Below are 18248 nucleotides of genomic sequence, written 5' to 3' on the forward strand. Positions count from 1 at the left end.
TCTTAGTAATACTGTGTTTGATCAAAAATAGCTTAAAAGCCATCCCACAACAAGGTAACTCTGATCGGGACGGTCCTACGCTGGCAAATATTAAAAACCTTACCATGTGTCAGAGTTGACCTCAGTGTGAATAAGGGCATACAAAAGGACCAGGTCCCAACAAGTAGACACCAATCTAGGGAAGCCTTTAAGGCCAGTCTCACACGTCCAGATAATTCCGGTACCGGAAAAATCGTTACCAGAGTTATCCGTGTCCGTGAGCTCACGTGGCACATCAGTGTGGCACACGTGTGGCAGCCGTGTGCCGCCCGTGTGCCGACTGAGTACCACACGGACCGTGCAGGAGACAGCGCTAGAGTTAAGCGCTGTCCCCCCTGCATGTGGTGCTGAAGCCGACATTCATTCCTTCTCCCCAGCAGCGTTCGCTGGAGAGAAGTAATGAAAAATCAAGGGTTTTTTTTGTGTTTAAAATAAAGTTCCTGGTCAGCTCCCGCCTCCCACCCCCTGTGCGCCCGCCCGCTGGCATTAAAATACTCACCCAGCTCCCGCGATACTTCCTCTCAGCGCCGCAGCTTGTCCTGTATGAGCGGTCACGTGGTGGCGCTCATTACAGGGATGAATATGCAGCTCCACCCCTTTTGATTAGACTCCAATCAGAGTTTGATCAGAGTGTCATCAGTTTTTTTATGAGGTGGAGAAATAAAAAAACTTTCTCCACCTTCTCCATTCTGTCAGTCTGTGAAAATTGGACTGCACTCAGATGTCATCCGAGCGCGGTCCGATGTTTTTCACATCCCATAGACTGGCATTGCCAATTTTCATCTGACACTCGGATCAGAATCGGACGTCTCCAATTTTTTCCTCAGACTCCTCGGTCCAAGCACAAAAAAAATAAACATGTGCGAAGCTCCACAGAATATCATAGGTACGAGTGTCATCTGTGAATACCACGAAGAGCAGTCGTCAGATATAATGAGCTGTATGCGCGAGCCCTGACAGAAGCCTGTGCCCGTGACTAAGGAATGACCGACACTAAACAGAAAACCTATACCCTATACCTCGGACCGACAGGCTCTCCAGCGCCTGCAGCACTCTGCAATAGCTGGAGAAAAAGCCCTATAATCAGTGAGGCCATACCATAACCTCCCCAGGTGAGCGCTCCTACCCTCTCCCATCTTTTGTAGGGTTTTTGTTTTTAAGTATTATTACCCCAGTAGCGCTTTGTCTTTTTTTTGTTTTTTTCTCCAGCATATACCTTTAAGCTTAGGATGAGATGATAAGAAAGCTCTGGACGAATGAGGACATAGTCCACTTTAATGGATAACCTGTAGTGACCACTAGCATTTCAGGACTGGAATAACTAAATACACGCTGGTAATTCAGTAATATACATTGTGGCACTTATTGCCAGTCTACATCCTATTACAGATCCTCTCTGTTCTTAAGGGGAACCAGTAATGTCCTTTTTAGCATGTAAACTGTCCCCGGCGTTGCTGGTGATGCAATGTGCATCACTAACATATTTTTTTTCATTAAAAGCAGCGGTCTGATCATGTGCAAAATGCACTTTATATAGTTATATCATACCTGCTCATTTACAGTAGTCATAGGGGTGTGCTTCATGTTATTCAGTCACAGTTGTCACTGCCCACGCAATTTGAATGATGTTCTCGGGGTGGTGCCAACATCGCTCAAATTCGCTTTGAAATCCCGCGCTTGTGCAGAGTTGAGCAGAGAGTAGTGCTTGTGCAGAGTTGAGCTGAGAGCCGCACTTGTGCAGAGATGAGCGGAGATCCGCGCTTGTGCAGTGTTGAGCGGAGAGCCGTGCTTGTGCGGAGTTGAGCAGAGAGCCGCACTTGTGCAGAGTTGAGCAGAGAGCCGCACTTGTGCAGAGTTGAGCAGAGAGCCGCACTTGTGCAGAGTTGAGCAGAGAGCCGCACTTGTGCAGAGTTGAGCAGAGAGCCGCACTTGTGCAGAGTTGAGCAGAGAGCCGTACTTGTGCAGAGTTGAGCGGAGAGCCGCACTTGTGCAGTGTTGAGCAGAGAGCCGCGCTTGTGCAGAGTTGAGCAGAGAGTAGTGCTTGTGCAGAGTTGAGCTGAGAGCCGCACTTGTGCAGTGTTGAGCAGAGAGCCGTACTTGTGCAGAGTTGAGCGAAGAGCCGCACTTGTGCAGAGTTGAGCAGAGAGCCGCGCTTGTGCAGAGTTGAGCTGAGAGCTGCACTTGTGCAGTGTTGAGCGGAGAGCCGCACTTGTGCAGAGTTGAGCGGAGAGTCGCGCTTGTGCAGAGTTGAGCAGAGAGCCACACTTGTGCAGTGTTGAGCGGAGAGCCGTACTTGTGCAGAGTTGAGCGGAGAGCCGCACTTGTGCAGTGATGAGCAGAGAGCCACACTTGTGCAGTGTTGAGCAGAGAGCCGCGCTTGTGCAGTGTTGAGCTGAGAGCCACGCTTGTGCAGTGTTGAGCGGAGAGCCGCGCTTGTGCAGTGTTGAGTGGAGAGTCGCGCTTGTGCAGTGTTGAACCGCACTTGTGCAGTGTTGAGCGGAGAGCCGCGCTTGTGCAGTGTTGAGCTGAGAGCCGCGCTTGTGCAGTGTTGAGCGGAGAGCCGCGCTTGTGCAGTGTTGAGCCGCACTTGTGCAGTGTTGAGCGGAGAGCCGCGCTTGTGCAGTGTTGAGCAGAGAGCCGCGCTTGTGCAGTGTTGAGCAGAGAGCCGCGCTTGTGCAGTGTTGAGTGGAGAATACTGCTTGTGCAGAGTTGAGCTGAGAGCCGTGCTTGTGCAGAGTTGAGCGGAGAGCCGTACTTGTGCAGAGTTAAGCGGAGAGCCGCGTTTGTGCAGAGTTGAGCGGAGCGCCGCACTTGTGCAGTGTTGAGCCGCACTTGTGCAGTGTTGAGCGGAGAGCCGCGCTTATGCAGTGTTGAGCGGAGAGCTGCGCTTGTGCAGTGTTGAGCGGAGAGTCGCGCTTGTGCAGTGTTGAGCCGCACTTGTGCAGTGTTGAGCGGAGAGTAGTGCTTGTGCAGTGTTGAGCCACGCTTGTGCAGTGTTAAGTGGAGAGTAGTGCTTGTGCAGTGTTGAGTGGAGAGCTGCGCTTGTGCAGTGTTGAGTGGAGAGTAGTGCTTGTGCAGTGTTGAGCTGAGAGCCGCACTTATGCAGTGTTGTGCTGAGAGCTGCGCTTGTGCAGTGTTGAGCTGAGAGCCGCGCTTGTGCAGTGTTGAGCTGAGAGCCGCGCCTGTGCAGTGTTGAGTGGAGAATACTGCTTGTGCAGAGTTGAGCTGAGAGCCGTGCTTGTGCAGAGTTGAGCGGAGAGCCGTACTTGTGCAGAGTTGAGCGGAGAGCCGCGTTTGTGCAGAGTTGAGCGGAGAGCCGCACTTGTGCAGTGTTGAGCGGAGCGCCGCACTTGTGCAGTGTTGAGCGGAGCGCCGCACTTGTGCAGTGTTGAGCGGAGAGCCACGCTTGTGCAGTGTTGAGTGGAGAGTAGTGCTTGTGCAGTGTTGAGTGGAGAGCTGCGCTTGTGCAGTGTTGAGCTTAGAGCCACACTTGTGCAGTGTTGCGTGGAGCGCCGCACTTGTGCAGTGTTGAGCGGAGAGCCACGCTTGTGCAGTGTTGAGTGGAGAGTAGTGCTTGTGCAGTGTTGAGTGGAGAGCTGCGCTTGTGCAGTGTTGAGTGGAGAGTAGTGCTTGTGCATTGTTGTGCTGAGAGCTGCGCTTGTGCAGTGTTGAGCTGAGAGCCGCGCTTGTGCAGTGTTGAGCTGAGAGCCGCGCCTGTGCAGTGTTGAATGGAAAGCCGCGCTTGTGCAGTGTTGAGTGGAGACTAGAGCCGTACTTGTGCAGTGTTGAGCGGAGAGCCGTACTTGTGCAGTGTTGAGCGGAGTGCGCGCTTGTGCAGTGTTGAGCGGAGAGCCGCACTTGTGCAGTGTTGAGCGGAGAGCCGCGCTTGTGCAGTGTTGTGCGGAGAGCAGCAGTTGCGCAGGGTTGAGCAGCCAGCTCGAGGAGCTGCCTATGCTCCATTTTGAGCGGCTCCCCGCGCTTGTTCCGTGACAAGCGGTGCATACGCGCACAGTCAGTGAAGCTGGGTACTACACACAGCGTCAATACGCACACTTGTCATGGCATATGCGGTCAACACTGTGCAAGCGTGGCTCCACGATACACACTGCGCAAGCGCGGTGTGACGATACACATGTGCAAATGACGCTTCACGATACCCACTGCGCATGCCCGGCTTCACAATGCAAGACTGCATAAGCACGGCTTGACGATACACACAGCACAAGCGCGGCTTTACGATACACACTGCGCAAGCGCGGGGTAAAGGATCTAACTATGAAAAAACTGCACAAACCCCACTTCCTGTACAGATTATATTATCCAGTAAAGCAGGTCCTAGCGGCTCCAGCACAATCTGGATAGACCCTGAAGGTAAAACTAGAGAAGACAACTCAGACCTGGCTCCTTGAAAGGTTGCTGAGTGTATCACGTACCTCCTTAAGGAGCCGAGGGAGAGTGCAGTATAAGAAAGAAACCCCAGCAGTACACTGAAATTTTGCGCAAACGCAGTAATTGCCTGAGGCAGTACATGTGCAGTAAGGTCCCGATGACATTGCAAGTCCCGGACTAACAATCTGCACATGCTCTGCCCCTTCCGAGCGGATGAGTCCCTGCAATAATGGAGATTGTGCAAAATCTCGGACAGGAGAGGAAAGTCACTGAAACAAGTGTGACTTCTCAATCAGATTCAGGAAGCCATCGGGGGATCGGGAATAGGAAGAAACGCAGGATGCAGAATTTGGATGAGCCCGATATATTGTTCTTGCACGGGGGGGCCATTTTCTGTCTGTTATTTACAGTGCATGGTCATTTAACTTCAATTTTGGTGCATTTCTTTGATCACTGACATATTTTACAAAATACAGCATTGCCCAAGTGTGGCACTTTTTCCATGCATTTTTTTAATAGGATTATCGATAGGACCGGAAAAACGCATTTTGCAACTGCCTGTCTAAAGAAACCCTGCCAACAACACGTCAAAAATATGCATGAAAATCACAGTGTTTCTTACAAATCAAAAACTAAAACATATGTGTGAAGGAACCTTAGTGAGAAACACGTTAGCAAAATAATACAATTTTGTAATACAACTCATGACATAAACCCAAAATAAAGAACATGTGAGATATCTCGTTATTTCATACAAAGATAAACAATATTTCACCCATATAAAGTCTCAAAGGTTTTTAATGTAAGTGATTATATTATCCATAGCCAACTTTCCGGACACCACATCAGACCGATCAAAGAAGACAACTACTCCATGAAAACCATCTTCAACATGATACCATGTGACTGGGACTCCATTGTCCTCCAGCCGTTTCTTGTAGAGTATCCCATCATCTCGGAGAACATCGAACTCACATGTTAGTATGTAGGCCTGTGGTAATTGCCGGATCACAGCATCATCAGAGAACAATGGGGAACATGGAAGGTCAAGAGTTATCTTAACTTTCTCATAAACTTCTTTATTAAATGGCGCCATGACGTGAGGTTTGTAGCCTTTGTCCTTAAATTCTTGAGAACTCAACAACTTACTTAATTTTTGTCTTATCTCAAGAGTAACATGGCTGCCCTTGATCAGTTCTTTTGACAAAGAAGGATCGCCACCTATGTATTTCATTGTGCAGTATAATGCAAACTTTTGGTATAACAATGGGACCATCTTGTTTTGTTGGTATGAAGGTAAATTGAAGTCTGCCATCTGGAGCACTGGGTATATCATCACCTGGGCAAGAGGCTTTGGAATATCTGATCTACCCACAAGAGCTTGACAAACCCCAGCTGTAAGATTGCCCCCGGCACTGTCTCCACATAATATAACAGAAGAAGGATCGACTCCATGTTCTTGTGCCGTCTTCAGAAAGTGAACTGTAGCCAAGACACAGTCATCAAATGCAGCCGGGCATCTGTGTTTTGGGGCCAGGCGGTACCTAAAATGAATTATTTAAAAAAAAAGACCATTAGATCTTTGATATGGGAAGAAACAGTCAATATTTGGGTAATAGGGAGCAACATTTGCATTGATTAATATCTCCATCTAATTTCCTCATTTTAGACGTTCTTTATGGTATTAATTAATTCACAGTGGTCTAATGGCGATGATTTATTACCAAGTTAGGTCCTCCAGACTGAGATATAGTGTTGTAGATACTCTTTTCCCTAAGCAATAGATGTGGGTTCAGAATTTAGTCCTCCTCTTAAAAATGGCTTCAATAGGGTAAATGGGCAGGGGCTGTCGGAAGTAAACAACACTTGATAGAATTTATTTTATGCAAATAATCATGTTGTCGACTTTGTGCCCTATTCATTAGGCAATTTTTTTTCCGTGAAATGTCACAAAATTTTTGTGTGACTTGAAGTTGTGCAAAAAATTTTGCAACTTTTTGTTGTTTTTTTACACCAGTCCTGGCCACTTTTAGAAAAGAAGACTCAGCTCACATTGGATGGGACCTGCTAAGAGCACTTGACAAATTTGTCATAATTTACACCACAAAAGTGATGTAAATTACGACAAAAACTCCAGAGTGACATTTCTGTTGGTGGCGCACGGCACTTGAAAGATGAGCCAAATTCATTAAAGTGTGATCCAAAACCAAAGTTGAACTTAATCCTGAATTTCTATATTTGTAATCTAATCATCTGATCACTTTTTTTAACATACGGTACTTTAATTAAAAATTCCATACCATTCCTTCTCTACTATCTTTCTGCTTTTTTTTCTGTTCTAATGACGTTTTGTTTGAGAATCCCCAGTGCATTCTAGGATACTCAAACAGGATGTGATCAGGTGGCCAGTGCTGCAGTCGCTGTCTCTCATCCACCAGTACTTATACTGTAAAGCAAAGGGTCAGTTATAGACAATTTTTGAGGAAACACATTAAAGGGGTTGTTCACTACTCTAACAACCCCTTCTAAATCACTAGGTTACCCCTTAGAAAATAATAGCAGCTATACTCACCTCCAGTGGGGGTGCGGTTCCAGCGTTGACGGCACTGGCTCTCCTTGCACTAACGTGACATTACGTCACGCAATCCCTGAAGCCAAATCTGTGGCCTCTTCACTCTCTCTTCCTTCAGACAAATCAGGCTTCTGGAGAAAGTGAGAGCAGCCGCAGCTCTGATTTACTAGGCATGTCTGATTTTTCTGAAGGGGGAAGGAGTGAAGCGCCCGCCAATTGGCTGCAGAGCTTGAGTGACATAATGTCATGTGAGCCCCAGGAGAATAAGTGCCAACACCTCTGAACCATAGCGATATCTATTTCTATATACTATTGAGTAATAGCCAGTTATATCTCCATGGTATTTCAATATGTGCAAATAAAGGATATATCAACCCCTTTAATTGCACATGGAGAAAAAAAATAATTGAAATACTCACAAATGAGGTATACTTGGCGGTTACTCCATACAATAGACAAATAGATATTTTTTGCCCTATATTAATTACTGGGTCCTGGCTCACCCAACTGTTTTCTGTGCATCAGTATGTCTTTTTCAATCTCGATAATGAATATTTATAATGGTTTTGAACAAAATGTGAACCCAGTTATCATTATTTTGTTCCTGGACATTTTTTTTCATTTTCGGGGAATATAAAAACTACTACCGACAAAACAAATGGAACAGTTGCCCAAAGCAACCAATTAAGATTACAGCTTTAGATTCGGACAGAACTCGGAAAAGTTCCTTTGGTCAGATCACTTTCATTCTACAAAATTAGTCGCAATTCACTTTCACTATTTCATTATTTTAATTAGAACGTAAGGAAACATTAGATGATCAATGCCATCTTACCCAACAGAGACAACCACAGCTCCAGATTTCTTTGACAGGTATCGACAGAAAGTGTCATGGCTCTCTAAAACCAAATAAATAAGACATGAGTTATAGGAATCAATCCTACCAAACAATTATCCAATATCATGACAAATGAAAAATGCTCTGTTATCCATAACAATCAATCATATTTACATATAGCGAGGATTCCAGATTCTGCTGGCTATGAGGCCACGTTCACACGTTCAGTATTTGGTCAGTTTTTTACCTCAGAACGTGTAAGCCAAAACCAGGAGTGGGTGATAAATCCAGAAGTGGTGACGTGTTTCTATGGTACTTTTCCTCTGATTGTTCGTCTTCTGGTTTTGGCTTACAAATACTGAACGTTGGAGTTAGAGAGATAAATGGGTGTATGGTGATCCCCTGCCTTTCTCCCCTGGTTGCCCAGCTTTTGCTGCACATCTCAATTCTACCGTAAGTGAACCCCGCCGCAATAATCAAACATTTATGATAAAAATTGACAGAAAAAAGTACAACTAACACTGGATTCAGAACTAAAAGCTAATGTCACAGTCTTTGTGTCACTCTCAATATGTCACCGCACAGTCTCTCCTAGTGCTTAGTGCAGCCATGATCCCAGTCGTCCTCCTTTAAACCAATGCGCTGATATTGTGTTCTGGCAATCTTGTACACTCCTATGAACTGCTTGCTCCGTTATCAGTCTCCTCCTAATCTCCGAGATGGCAAATTACCTAACTCAGATAAGCAGCGACTTAACTCATTCTGGATGAATAAGCCTCTGCTCCCCTCTATGAAGGCGATCTTCACCATCTCTCAGCAGTGATGGTACTCCGTCTTGCACTTAAGGTGTCCTCCATCATGTGGGTCAAATGACATGCATGGCAGAACAAGCTGGAACTTTATGTTTGCAACTTTGCAGCTTTGGGGTAGCACTTCTTACATATATATAAGGAGTACTACTCTCACTTACTTCTACCTAGCTGTGACGCAGTCACTTCTCACAACTCTCCTTACTTCTTAAAATTCAGAGTTGACATTTACAAATAATGTAAAACCAAAACAATGTATACAAGAAGAGTGAGGGTTTACAATCTATGATGAAAAAGGGGTAAAGAGTATTTACCTTGTATAGTCCAGCCATTATTGAGACTGCTTAGTCTAAAGGCCACGTCTCACATAGCGAGATCGCTAGCGAGATCGCTGCTGAGTCACAAGTTTTGTGACGCAACAGCGACCTCAGTAGCGATCTCGCTATGTGTGACACGTACCAGCGATCAGGCCCCTGCTGCGAGATCGCTGGTCATGTCGGAATGGCCTGGGCCGTTTTTTGGTCGTTGAGGTCCCGCTGACATCGCTGAATCGGTGTGTGTGACACCGATCCAGCGATGTCTTCACTGGTAACCAGGGTAAACATCGGGTTACTAAGCGCAGGGCCGCGCTTAGTAACCCGATGTTTACCCTGGTTACCAGCGTAAAAGTAAAAAAAAAAAAACAGTACATACTCACCATCTGATGCCCGTCAGGTCCCTTGCCGTCTGCTTCCTGCTCTGACTGCCGCCGTAAAGTGAGAGCACAGCAGTGACGTCACCGCTGCGCTCTGCTCTCACTGTACGGCTGCACTCAGAGCAGGAAGCAGACGGCAAGGGACCTGACGGGCAACAGATGGTGAGTATGTAGTGTTTGTTTTTTTTGGTAACCAGGGTAAACATCGGGTTACTAAGCGCGGCCCTGCGCGGTCTGTGTGACAGCTCCCCAGCGACCACACAACGACTTACCAACGATCACGGCCAGATCACGGCCAGGTCGTATCGCTGGTCGTGATCGTTGGTAAATCGCTATGTGAGACGGGGCCTTAAGTTTACACCACCTTTTAGTTGTCTTACCTTGTGTCAGAAATAGGCACCATAATTCTGGCTTATCAAACATCAATCGCTAGGTTACAGCCCCTCTCAAACAAAACAAAGCCCTTAACGGGTCTGTGTATCTTGCCAGATAAGAAAGTGTGACATTAAATATGTCCCATGACCATCACAGTCAATTAGTTGCTGCTGATAGGCTGCATCTGTGAGGGAGGGCCAGGGCCGTAGTCGTGGCTGAATCTGTGAGGGAGGGCCGTAGTCGTGGCTGAATCTATCTGCTTACACGCGCCCTGGCCTCCCGCCACATGCAAACAATGTCCCCTTTTTTGCCTACCTTCAGCCACATCATCTGCACCTTTTGGGTCCCATCTGAGCTGCTGGGGCTTAGCTGCTGGTGTTATTGCACAAAACGAGACAGAGTTCACGTTCATCTTTAAACAAATAACCTTACTTTCTTCTCTTCACAGAATACAGAAGGAAGAACATCATGTAGCAAGTGTGTAGGAGAGCCTGTGCTTAGGAGAGTGACAACTGGGGAGAATAGCTGCGACTGAGCTATCTCCTTGCAGAGCGCAGACACCGGTAGCCGGAAGACCGAGGTTGTGTCGGACTCTAGGAGGCACAGCAGAAACCGGCAGGACAGCTGGACTACACGTCACCTGTCCGCCCTAATACCCAGGAGACACAATGGCGAATAGAGCCCGGGTCGTGATAGAGACCCTGTCAAAAGGCTCGAGCCACCTGTTATACGGGTTTGTGTCCCACCTTTAAGGAGGACAGAGAGAACTGTGAGGACCTTGACAGAAGCCATAGGCAGCAAGGGACTACACCATCACGCTAGTAGGAAGGCTTTCCTCTCCACCTGGTGAAGGGGACTCTGAATTCACTTCCAAGCCAACCGGACCCTGACTGTACCTGTGATCTGGTGCCCTGGACTGTGGCTGCCTGAAGTCTTCAGTAAACCAGGTAAAGAGACTGCAAACCTGTGTCCTCCGTTCTTTACTGCACCACTCACCATCTCCATCCATACACCTGTAGCCCTGGGGACCTACTTCACCTGTGGGAAGTTATACCATCTCAGCTGCCGTAACATCACCCCAGTGGACCCCTTTAAAGGGAACCTGTCACCCCCAAAGTCGAATGTGAGCTAAGCCCACCAGCATCAGGGGCTTATCTACAGCATTCTGTAGCATACCCTGAAAGATGAGAAAAAGAGGTTAGATTATACTCACCCAGGGGGGTCCTGCTGCTGTCCGGTCCGATGGGCGTCGTGGTCCGGTCCGGGGCCTCCCATCTTCTTATGATGATGTCCTCTTCTTGTATTCACGCTGCGGCTCTGGCGCAGGTGTACTTTGTCTGCCCTGTTGAAAGGTCAGAGAGGCCCGGTGCCTGCGCACTGCAGTACTTTGCTCTGCCCTAAACAGGGCAGACAAAGTACGCCTGCGCCGGAGCCGCAGCGTGAAGACAAGAAGAGGACGTCATCGTAAGAAGATGGGAGGCCCCGGACCCCAGCGCCCATCGGATCGGACCGCCCCTGGGTGAGTATAATCTAACCTCTTTTTCTCATCTTTCAGGATACATTGGGGGCTTATCTACAGCAATAAAGAATGCTGTAGATAAGCCCCTGATGCGGCGGGCTTAGCTCACCTTCGATTTTGGGGGTGACAGGTTCCCTTTAAGCAGCGTCGGTCCCTTCTGACCGAATACCACAGGTGGCATCACAAACAAACTTTATCCAAACCCCTTTAAAGTCCTTCCCTTTTACTTGGGTGCCCAGGGCCACTGACCGGGTCGCAGCCACCGTGACATCCCCTTTAAGTACCGGACCCGGCGGTCGTCTCATTAACTAGTTACTCTGCTAAGCTTCTATAGCCTAATCCTACTGTGCCCCATCTAGTGTCCCAATTAAGGTACTGCGCTTTCCTTAAGTAACCTTCTACATTAAACAGCACTAGATACGGCATTTAACTACAACAATATACACAGTGAACATGCATCATTTAGTACTAGTTTCAACCGGGACGTGCTTAAAGGGGTGGGGGCATATACCAGTATCTGTCACCCCTTACACATCTTTCACTATTCCATCATAGGCATACATAGTTGAAGTCAAGCTCTCACGTACCTCCATGAAATCCTTTTTGCAGCACTTTACAAAAGAGAACTGTAATATAAACGGCTTTGTGTATTAAAGGGTTTGTCCAGGCTTGTGATGAAAGTCAGCAGTGAGTATGTAATTGCAGACTTTTGAATCCTCAGAGCGCGCACACTGCACGCTGTCAGGATTCTCGGGTGCTAGCAAGGACATGTCTAGTCAGAATGTGGCAGGAAGAATGTAAATCACATATTTGCGGTCACGTGACTGCCTGTTCTTGGCACCAGAGAATCCTGACAGCGTGCACTGAGCGCGCTGTGAGGATTCACAATTCTGCAGCCACATAGAGAGACTGCAGACTTTCATCCCAAACCTGTAAAAACCCTTTAACCCTAACGATTGAAAAGATAATTAGACAAAGACATCCCAACCACACAATGGATCAATCCTTAAAGCACAAATTTTGATTTGCTCACCAATACTTCCTGCCATGAATCCTCCTCCATGAAAGAACATGACTCCTTTTCTACCACCGACTGATGGCGCTCGGGGCTGGTAGACTCTCACCGGCACGCCTCCAAATTCTAAGTCTTTCTTGAAAATCTCTGGATCATCCTTATGGACAGGCATTAATAATTTTTGTACAAAATGAAAAATCCCTTCAATGTTCCTCAATCCGAGTTTATTAAGAGCTTCTGTCTATAGAATGAAGAAACAAAGAATGTCAAGAGTGGCAGATCCACAGAAAATTCCACCTGCCCCTGAAGACAACAATTGTGAAGTGTGGTGTGTGGTTTCATTGTGGTTTATGGTGCGATGAAACATGTGAAATACATAGAGTGTTATAGGTACTGATGCAGTTGTGTGGGCACAGAAAGGTAACGCCCGAGGACCTCTGGTATATTCAGCTCAGGTATAGGGAAAGTTTAGAACATAGTTTAGTACTTAGTAATAGATAGGAACATTAGGACAGATAGGCAGTGGTGGGCCTAATAGTGTGAAATATATAGGAATACTATAAATATTGTTAGCATAGTGTTAACATAGGAAAGTAATGAAAGCTGTGTACTGGAATATAGGTGAAAGGTTAGATCGTCCCAGCAACAGACTGCAGGAACAGAGATGGTTAAATGTTTGGAACCAGCCCGGCATGGAAGGGGATTAAGTGAAGAAAAAAGGGGAAGCATTTCCTGGTTTAGTTGGAAAGAGAAAGTCTGAGTTGGAGAGAGGTTCGTGTGCACTTCAGGTTTAAGCTGCAGTGGGCAGGAGGCACGTGGAGTACATATTGTTCTGACAGCATGAAGTCGGACCAATTTTTGTGTGGACCTTCCTGTAATGTCTAGGTCCTATGGACCCAAACTAAGCACTGAGTAGTGTGCCTTAATCCCTTTCATACAGAGAAAGCCATACGGGGAACCACGAGAGGGAAACGTAGCAGATCTCGGGAGTGCTGTGGGTCCGGATGGGAAATCCTTGGGGCTGACAGGAGGACCAAGCGTAGTCGGGATAATCAGATCTGAATGAAAGCAGAGGCTTGAAATGCACTGTGTTGATGAACCTGGAAATGGAGGGTGCTCTGCCCAATTCTGCGTGTTAAAGACTGTTGTGTCAGAACTGTCCAGTAAAATAGAACAAACCAAGTGTCCACTGATGTGTGCGCGGCTGATGCTGGACCTAAGGAAGTGGATGCAGCGGAGGCCTCCGGCCTACAACTGAGTATAAAGCAAACTTCACAGCACACTATATATGTCCTGGGACACTGTCTATATGTGGGGTGCCAGGGTGTGGAGAAGAAGCAGCTCGCCCTGGACACCTTACAGATGTTGCTGCCGATTCCCCTAGGGATTGCTCTCCCACTAAGGGTTAGTTCACACTGGGCTTTTTTGCTGTTTTTTTTTGCTGCTTTTTTATGCTAATTTTCAGTTGCTTTTTACAGTACCAGCAAAGTCTATGAGATTTCAGAATCTCATGCACACACATTGTGTCATCAGGATTTTGTGCTTTGCTGCTTTTTTTTGGACATAGAGCATGTCACTTCTTTCAGCGTTTTTGCAGTGTTTTTGCATAGTTTTTCACCCATTGGCTTGAAAGGGTGTTGAAAAAACAAGGCAAAAACACAGCAAAAATGCAGGTATCATTATTAACAGCATTTTTTCTGCAGAAAAGTCATGGCCATTAGTATGGACAAAGAGACACAAAACCGCACCACAAAATGCACCAAAAACGTACCTAAACCTGCGTTATTGCAACAGCTTCTTTCCTGCCAAGAAATCAGGTTTTGCTACAGAAAAAAAGCAGCAAAAACACCCAGTGTGAACTTACCCTAACAGGGCTTCTATGCCAGTCTCATCCTGGCACCCTATGATAACGTTTCATTACATGTGACCACTATAGTTTCTGGTTGGCAGAGATGCGCTGAGGTTTGAGAATGGAATAATCACCATTTTTTTCAGATGAGCATATTATCGATGCATGTCTCAGCCAGATGGCAGGTCGGTCCAAGAACATGAAATGACAGCTTCATAAGGATCTCAATGGAATCTGCTTCCTCAGGACACAGATAGAGATGAACAAACTGGTGGAGCAGGGAGATGTCAACGCCCTTCCCCATATGCATCTACATCTCGGTTCAGCACAAAGCAGAGCAGCTCAGTGTGGGAACGGCGCTACATGAATAGCTTTTTTCATTTTGTCAGTGGACTCTTATTTGGAGTTTATGTGCTGCGTTAGGGAACACTGTGGAGCATCATAATGTGTAAGGGGCATGGTGAGGATTTCATATTGTGTTGGGGAACGTTAGGGTCATCATAATGTGGGTGGGGGAACACTTGGGGCATCATACTGTGTAAGGGGAACTGTGAGGGTATTGTGTGTCACAGCACTATTGGGGCATCATACTGTGTAAGGGGAACTGTGAGGGCATCGTGTGTCAGAGAACTATTGGGGCATCATACTGTGTAAGGGGAACTGTGAGGGCATTGTGAGTCAGAGCACTATTGGGGCATCATACTGTGTAGGGGAAACTGAGGGCATCATGTGTCACAGCACTATAGGACATCATACTGTGTTAGGGGAACTGTGAGGGCATTTTGTATCACAGCACTATGGGGCATCATACTGTGTGAGGGGAACTGTGAGGGCATCGTGTGTCAGAGCACTATTGGGCATCACACTGCGTAAGGGGAACTGTGAGGGCATCGTGTGTCAGAGCAATATTGGGGCATCACGCTGTGTAAGGGGAATTGTGAGGGCATCGTGTGTCACAGCACTATTGGGGCATCATACTTTGTAAGGGGAACTGTGAGGGCATCGTGTGTCAGAGCAATATTGGGGCATCACGCTGTGTAAAAGGAACTGTGGAGGCATTGTCAGAGCACTATTGGGCATCATACTGTGTAAGGGGAACCGTGAGGACATCGTGTGTCAGAGCACTATTGGACATCATACTGTGTAAGGGGAACTGTGAGGGCATTGTGTGTCACAGCACTATGGGGCATCATACTGTGTAAGGGGAACTGTGAGGGCATTGTGTGTCATCACACTATGATGCATCATACTGTGTAAGGGGAACTACGAGGGCACCCTTTGTCAGAGCACTATGGGGGCATCATACTGTGTAATGGGAATGAGGGCATCGTGTCAGAGCACTACTGGGACATCATACAGTGTAAGGGGAACTGTGAGGGCATTGTGTGTCACAGCACTTTTGGGGCATCATACTATATAAGGGGAACTTTGGAGGCACTGTGTGTCAGAGCACAATGGGGGCATCATCCTGTGTAGGGGGAACTGTTGGGGCGTCATGTGTCAGCACTCTGGGGGCATCATAATGTGTGTGGGGAAATTGTGAGGGCATCATGTTTGAGGGGCTCTATGTACGTATCATGCTTGGTGGATGCACTTCGTGGGAGCATCATACTGCATGAAGGCCATGAAATGGATGTCATAATGGGTGGGAACACGGAGGGGCTTCATTAGGGCACTATTTTGTGCGCCACTTTACATGTTCCTCTTCCTTGTCCGTGGGACTTCTGCTCTTGTGTGACTGCGCCTACATGATGTGATCCTGCCTGACCTTACTGTACAATTGTATGCTAGGAAGCCATGCACAATTCACACAATTCATGCAAGTGCTATGGGGGCCCTTGATTTCTATATTTCCCACTGGACACTTCCAAGTACAATTTAAAGGAAAGCTGCCAGCTGCACATTTCCACATAACAAAAAATGCAACACAAAAATTCCAAAATAAATTATTAGATTTTTCCTTGGTAGCAGCCCAGTAATAATTTTATAAAAGATTTTTTTGCCTGTAATATTGCGGTACTACATGACGTTTCGTTTGGAAATGATTTTCATAGAAGCCGTTTTCTCTACTGAAGTTTATGGGAAAACACAACGAAAACATAAAATGCCATAAAAACTGCAGGGTTTTCAACAACATAAAATCCCAATGGCTTCAGTGCAACATCTGATCCCAGCAGCAGAAGTAGAATTGCATGTAAAGCGGGGATTGTGAGGTTTGTAGGAAGAAGCAACACAAATCAGATTCCGGTCATGAACTCACCAAGAGGAGAACGCCTGTCAAAAATACATAAAATCTCCGAAGTAATTCAGGATTTGCAATCCCCGGGGGGTACTCCGCTTTTGAGGATTCATACCAAGTTATCCCCAAAAATATCAGAAGACATAAAAGAAGAAAAATGCTGATTGCACAAAGCGGAGAAGCTAATACTCCAAACATTTCCACGGTTTCTGATACTTTGTTCTCCTGTGACTTCCTGTTTTTCCTCTGGGTTTTGTATCTAAGCAGCCTCTTAAAGGAGAAGTGCAACCAGATGTTTATATTAACCAAATATTAAAGTGCAAGAATGTCATTTCTGTGCGCGCTATAAGGACAACTCATTGGGGACATATCGTATATGCATTTAACCCCCTTAAGCCCAGTGCTCCATGTAATTTATAAACAGCCTGTGGTCTGTCCCAACCGGTCTGTTCCCTATAGAATAACACTCCTCAGTTGTATGTTTTGTAGCTCTGCATTGTGACCAGGGCCGCATTTAGAGTTTCTGCTGCCCTAGGCACTTTTAGTGCTGCCTCCCCCTTTGGTGAGTATGACACTATCGGCAGTGACTTTGGCAAGAATCGCTGATGTGAAAGTCGCCTTTTGCAGCAGATCGGGCAGTTTTTCTACATCTGCCGCGTAACGGATCACTTACGGCAACACTGCGTTCGGCCTCATTCATTCCCTATGGGATTTGCGGCACTTGCCATGATCTGGCAAATGCGGTACCATACCTCCCAACTTTTGAAGAAGGGAAGGAGGTATAAAGTTTGCGGCGCGCGTAGTGAACCACGGCAAATTTTAGGCCACGCCTCTGACCACACCCATTTCACAACTAGTCACACCCATATCCACGTCCCAACCACAGCCATTTAGCACTGCTGATCACACTGTTTTATATACAATAATTATAAACAAAAAAAATATGGCCACACAGTGCTCCATACTGTATAATGGCCACACATGATGCTCAATACTGTCTAACGGCCACACATGATGCTCCATACTGTATAATGGCCACACACAGTTCTCCATACTGTATAATGGCCACACATGATGCTCAATACTGTCTAACGGCCACACATGATGCTCAATACTGCATAATGGCCACACATGATGCTCCATAGTGTATAATGGCCACACATGATGCTCCATAATGTATAATGGCCACACAGTGCTCCATACTGCATAATGGCCACACAGTGCTCCATACTGTATAATGGCCACACATAGTGCTCCATACTGTATAATGGCCACACACAGTTCTCCATATTATATAATGATCCCACATGATGCTCAATACTGTATAACGGCCACACATGATGCTCCATACTGTATAACAGCCACACATGATGCTCAATACTGTATAACAGCCACACATGATGCTCAATACTGTATAATGGCCACACATGATGCTCCATACTGTATAACGGCCACACGATGCTCTATACTGTATAATGGCCATTGGCCACACATGATGCTCCATACTGTATAACGGCCACACATGATGCTCCATACTGTATAACGGCCACACATGATGCTCAATACTGTATAACGGCCACACATGATGCTCAATACTGTATAATGGCCACACACAGTTCTCCATACTGTATAATGATCCCACATGATGCTCAATACTGTATAATGACCCCCCCTCCTGTATGCATGGCTCATCTCCCTCCCATCCCATATACATGGCTCATATCCCCCCCCTTCTGTATGCATGGCTCATATTCCCCCTCCTGTATGCATGGCTCATATTCCCCCCTGTATGCATGGCTCATATCCTGTTATGACCTGGTGGTTAAGAGGCCACACTGATATGACCTGGTGGCTAAAACGCAACATGGGACAAGCTCTGAGAAGGTGGTATCTCTACTGACCGCAGTCCC

The 18248-nt window shown here is 46.7% G+C and overlaps 1 protein-coding gene across 1 annotated transcript; it reads right to left on the bottom strand.

Moving 5' to 3' along the window:
• Positions 1-5022: 5022 nt before the first annotated feature.
• Positions 5023-16777, bottom strand: LOC143764567 (arylacetamide deacetylase-like 4). Its single transcript, XM_077250251.1, has 4 exons — positions 16360-16777; positions 12269-12491; positions 7836-7899; positions 5023-5972 (listed from the first exon to the last, which is right to left on the bottom strand). Exons 1-4 carry the CDS (start codon positions 16534-16536, stop codon positions 5216-5218), a joined length of 1221 nt encoding a protein of 406 aa, XP_077106366.1. The 5' UTR covers positions 16537-16777; the 3' UTR covers positions 5023-5215.
• Positions 16778-18248: the final 1471 nt, after the last annotated feature.

The sequence above is a fragment of the Ranitomeya variabilis genome, chromosome 4 (assembly GCF_051348905.1).
Source record: "Ranitomeya variabilis isolate aRanVar5 chromosome 4, aRanVar5.hap1, whole genome shotgun sequence".
Lineage (NCBI taxonomy): Eukaryota > Metazoa > Chordata > Amphibia > Anura > Dendrobatidae > Ranitomeya > Ranitomeya variabilis.

What these genes read in the sequence shown, in the direction of transcription:
- LOC143764567 (XM_077250251.1), bottom strand. Translation starts at nt 16,536, where the DNA reads ATGTTTGGAGTATTAGCTTCTCCGCTTTGTGCAATCAGCATTTTTCTT. An exon ending in TGACAGGCGTTCTCCTCTTG is followed by an intron (nt 12,492 to 16,359) that starts GTGAGTTCATGA and finishes TTCATTCTATAG; the next exon opens with ACAGAAGCTCTTAATAAACT. An exon ending in ATTCATGGCAGGAAGTATTG is followed by an intron (nt 7,900 to 12,268) that starts GTGAGCAAATCA and finishes ATTTGGTTTTAG; the next exon opens with AGAGCCATGACACTTTCTGT.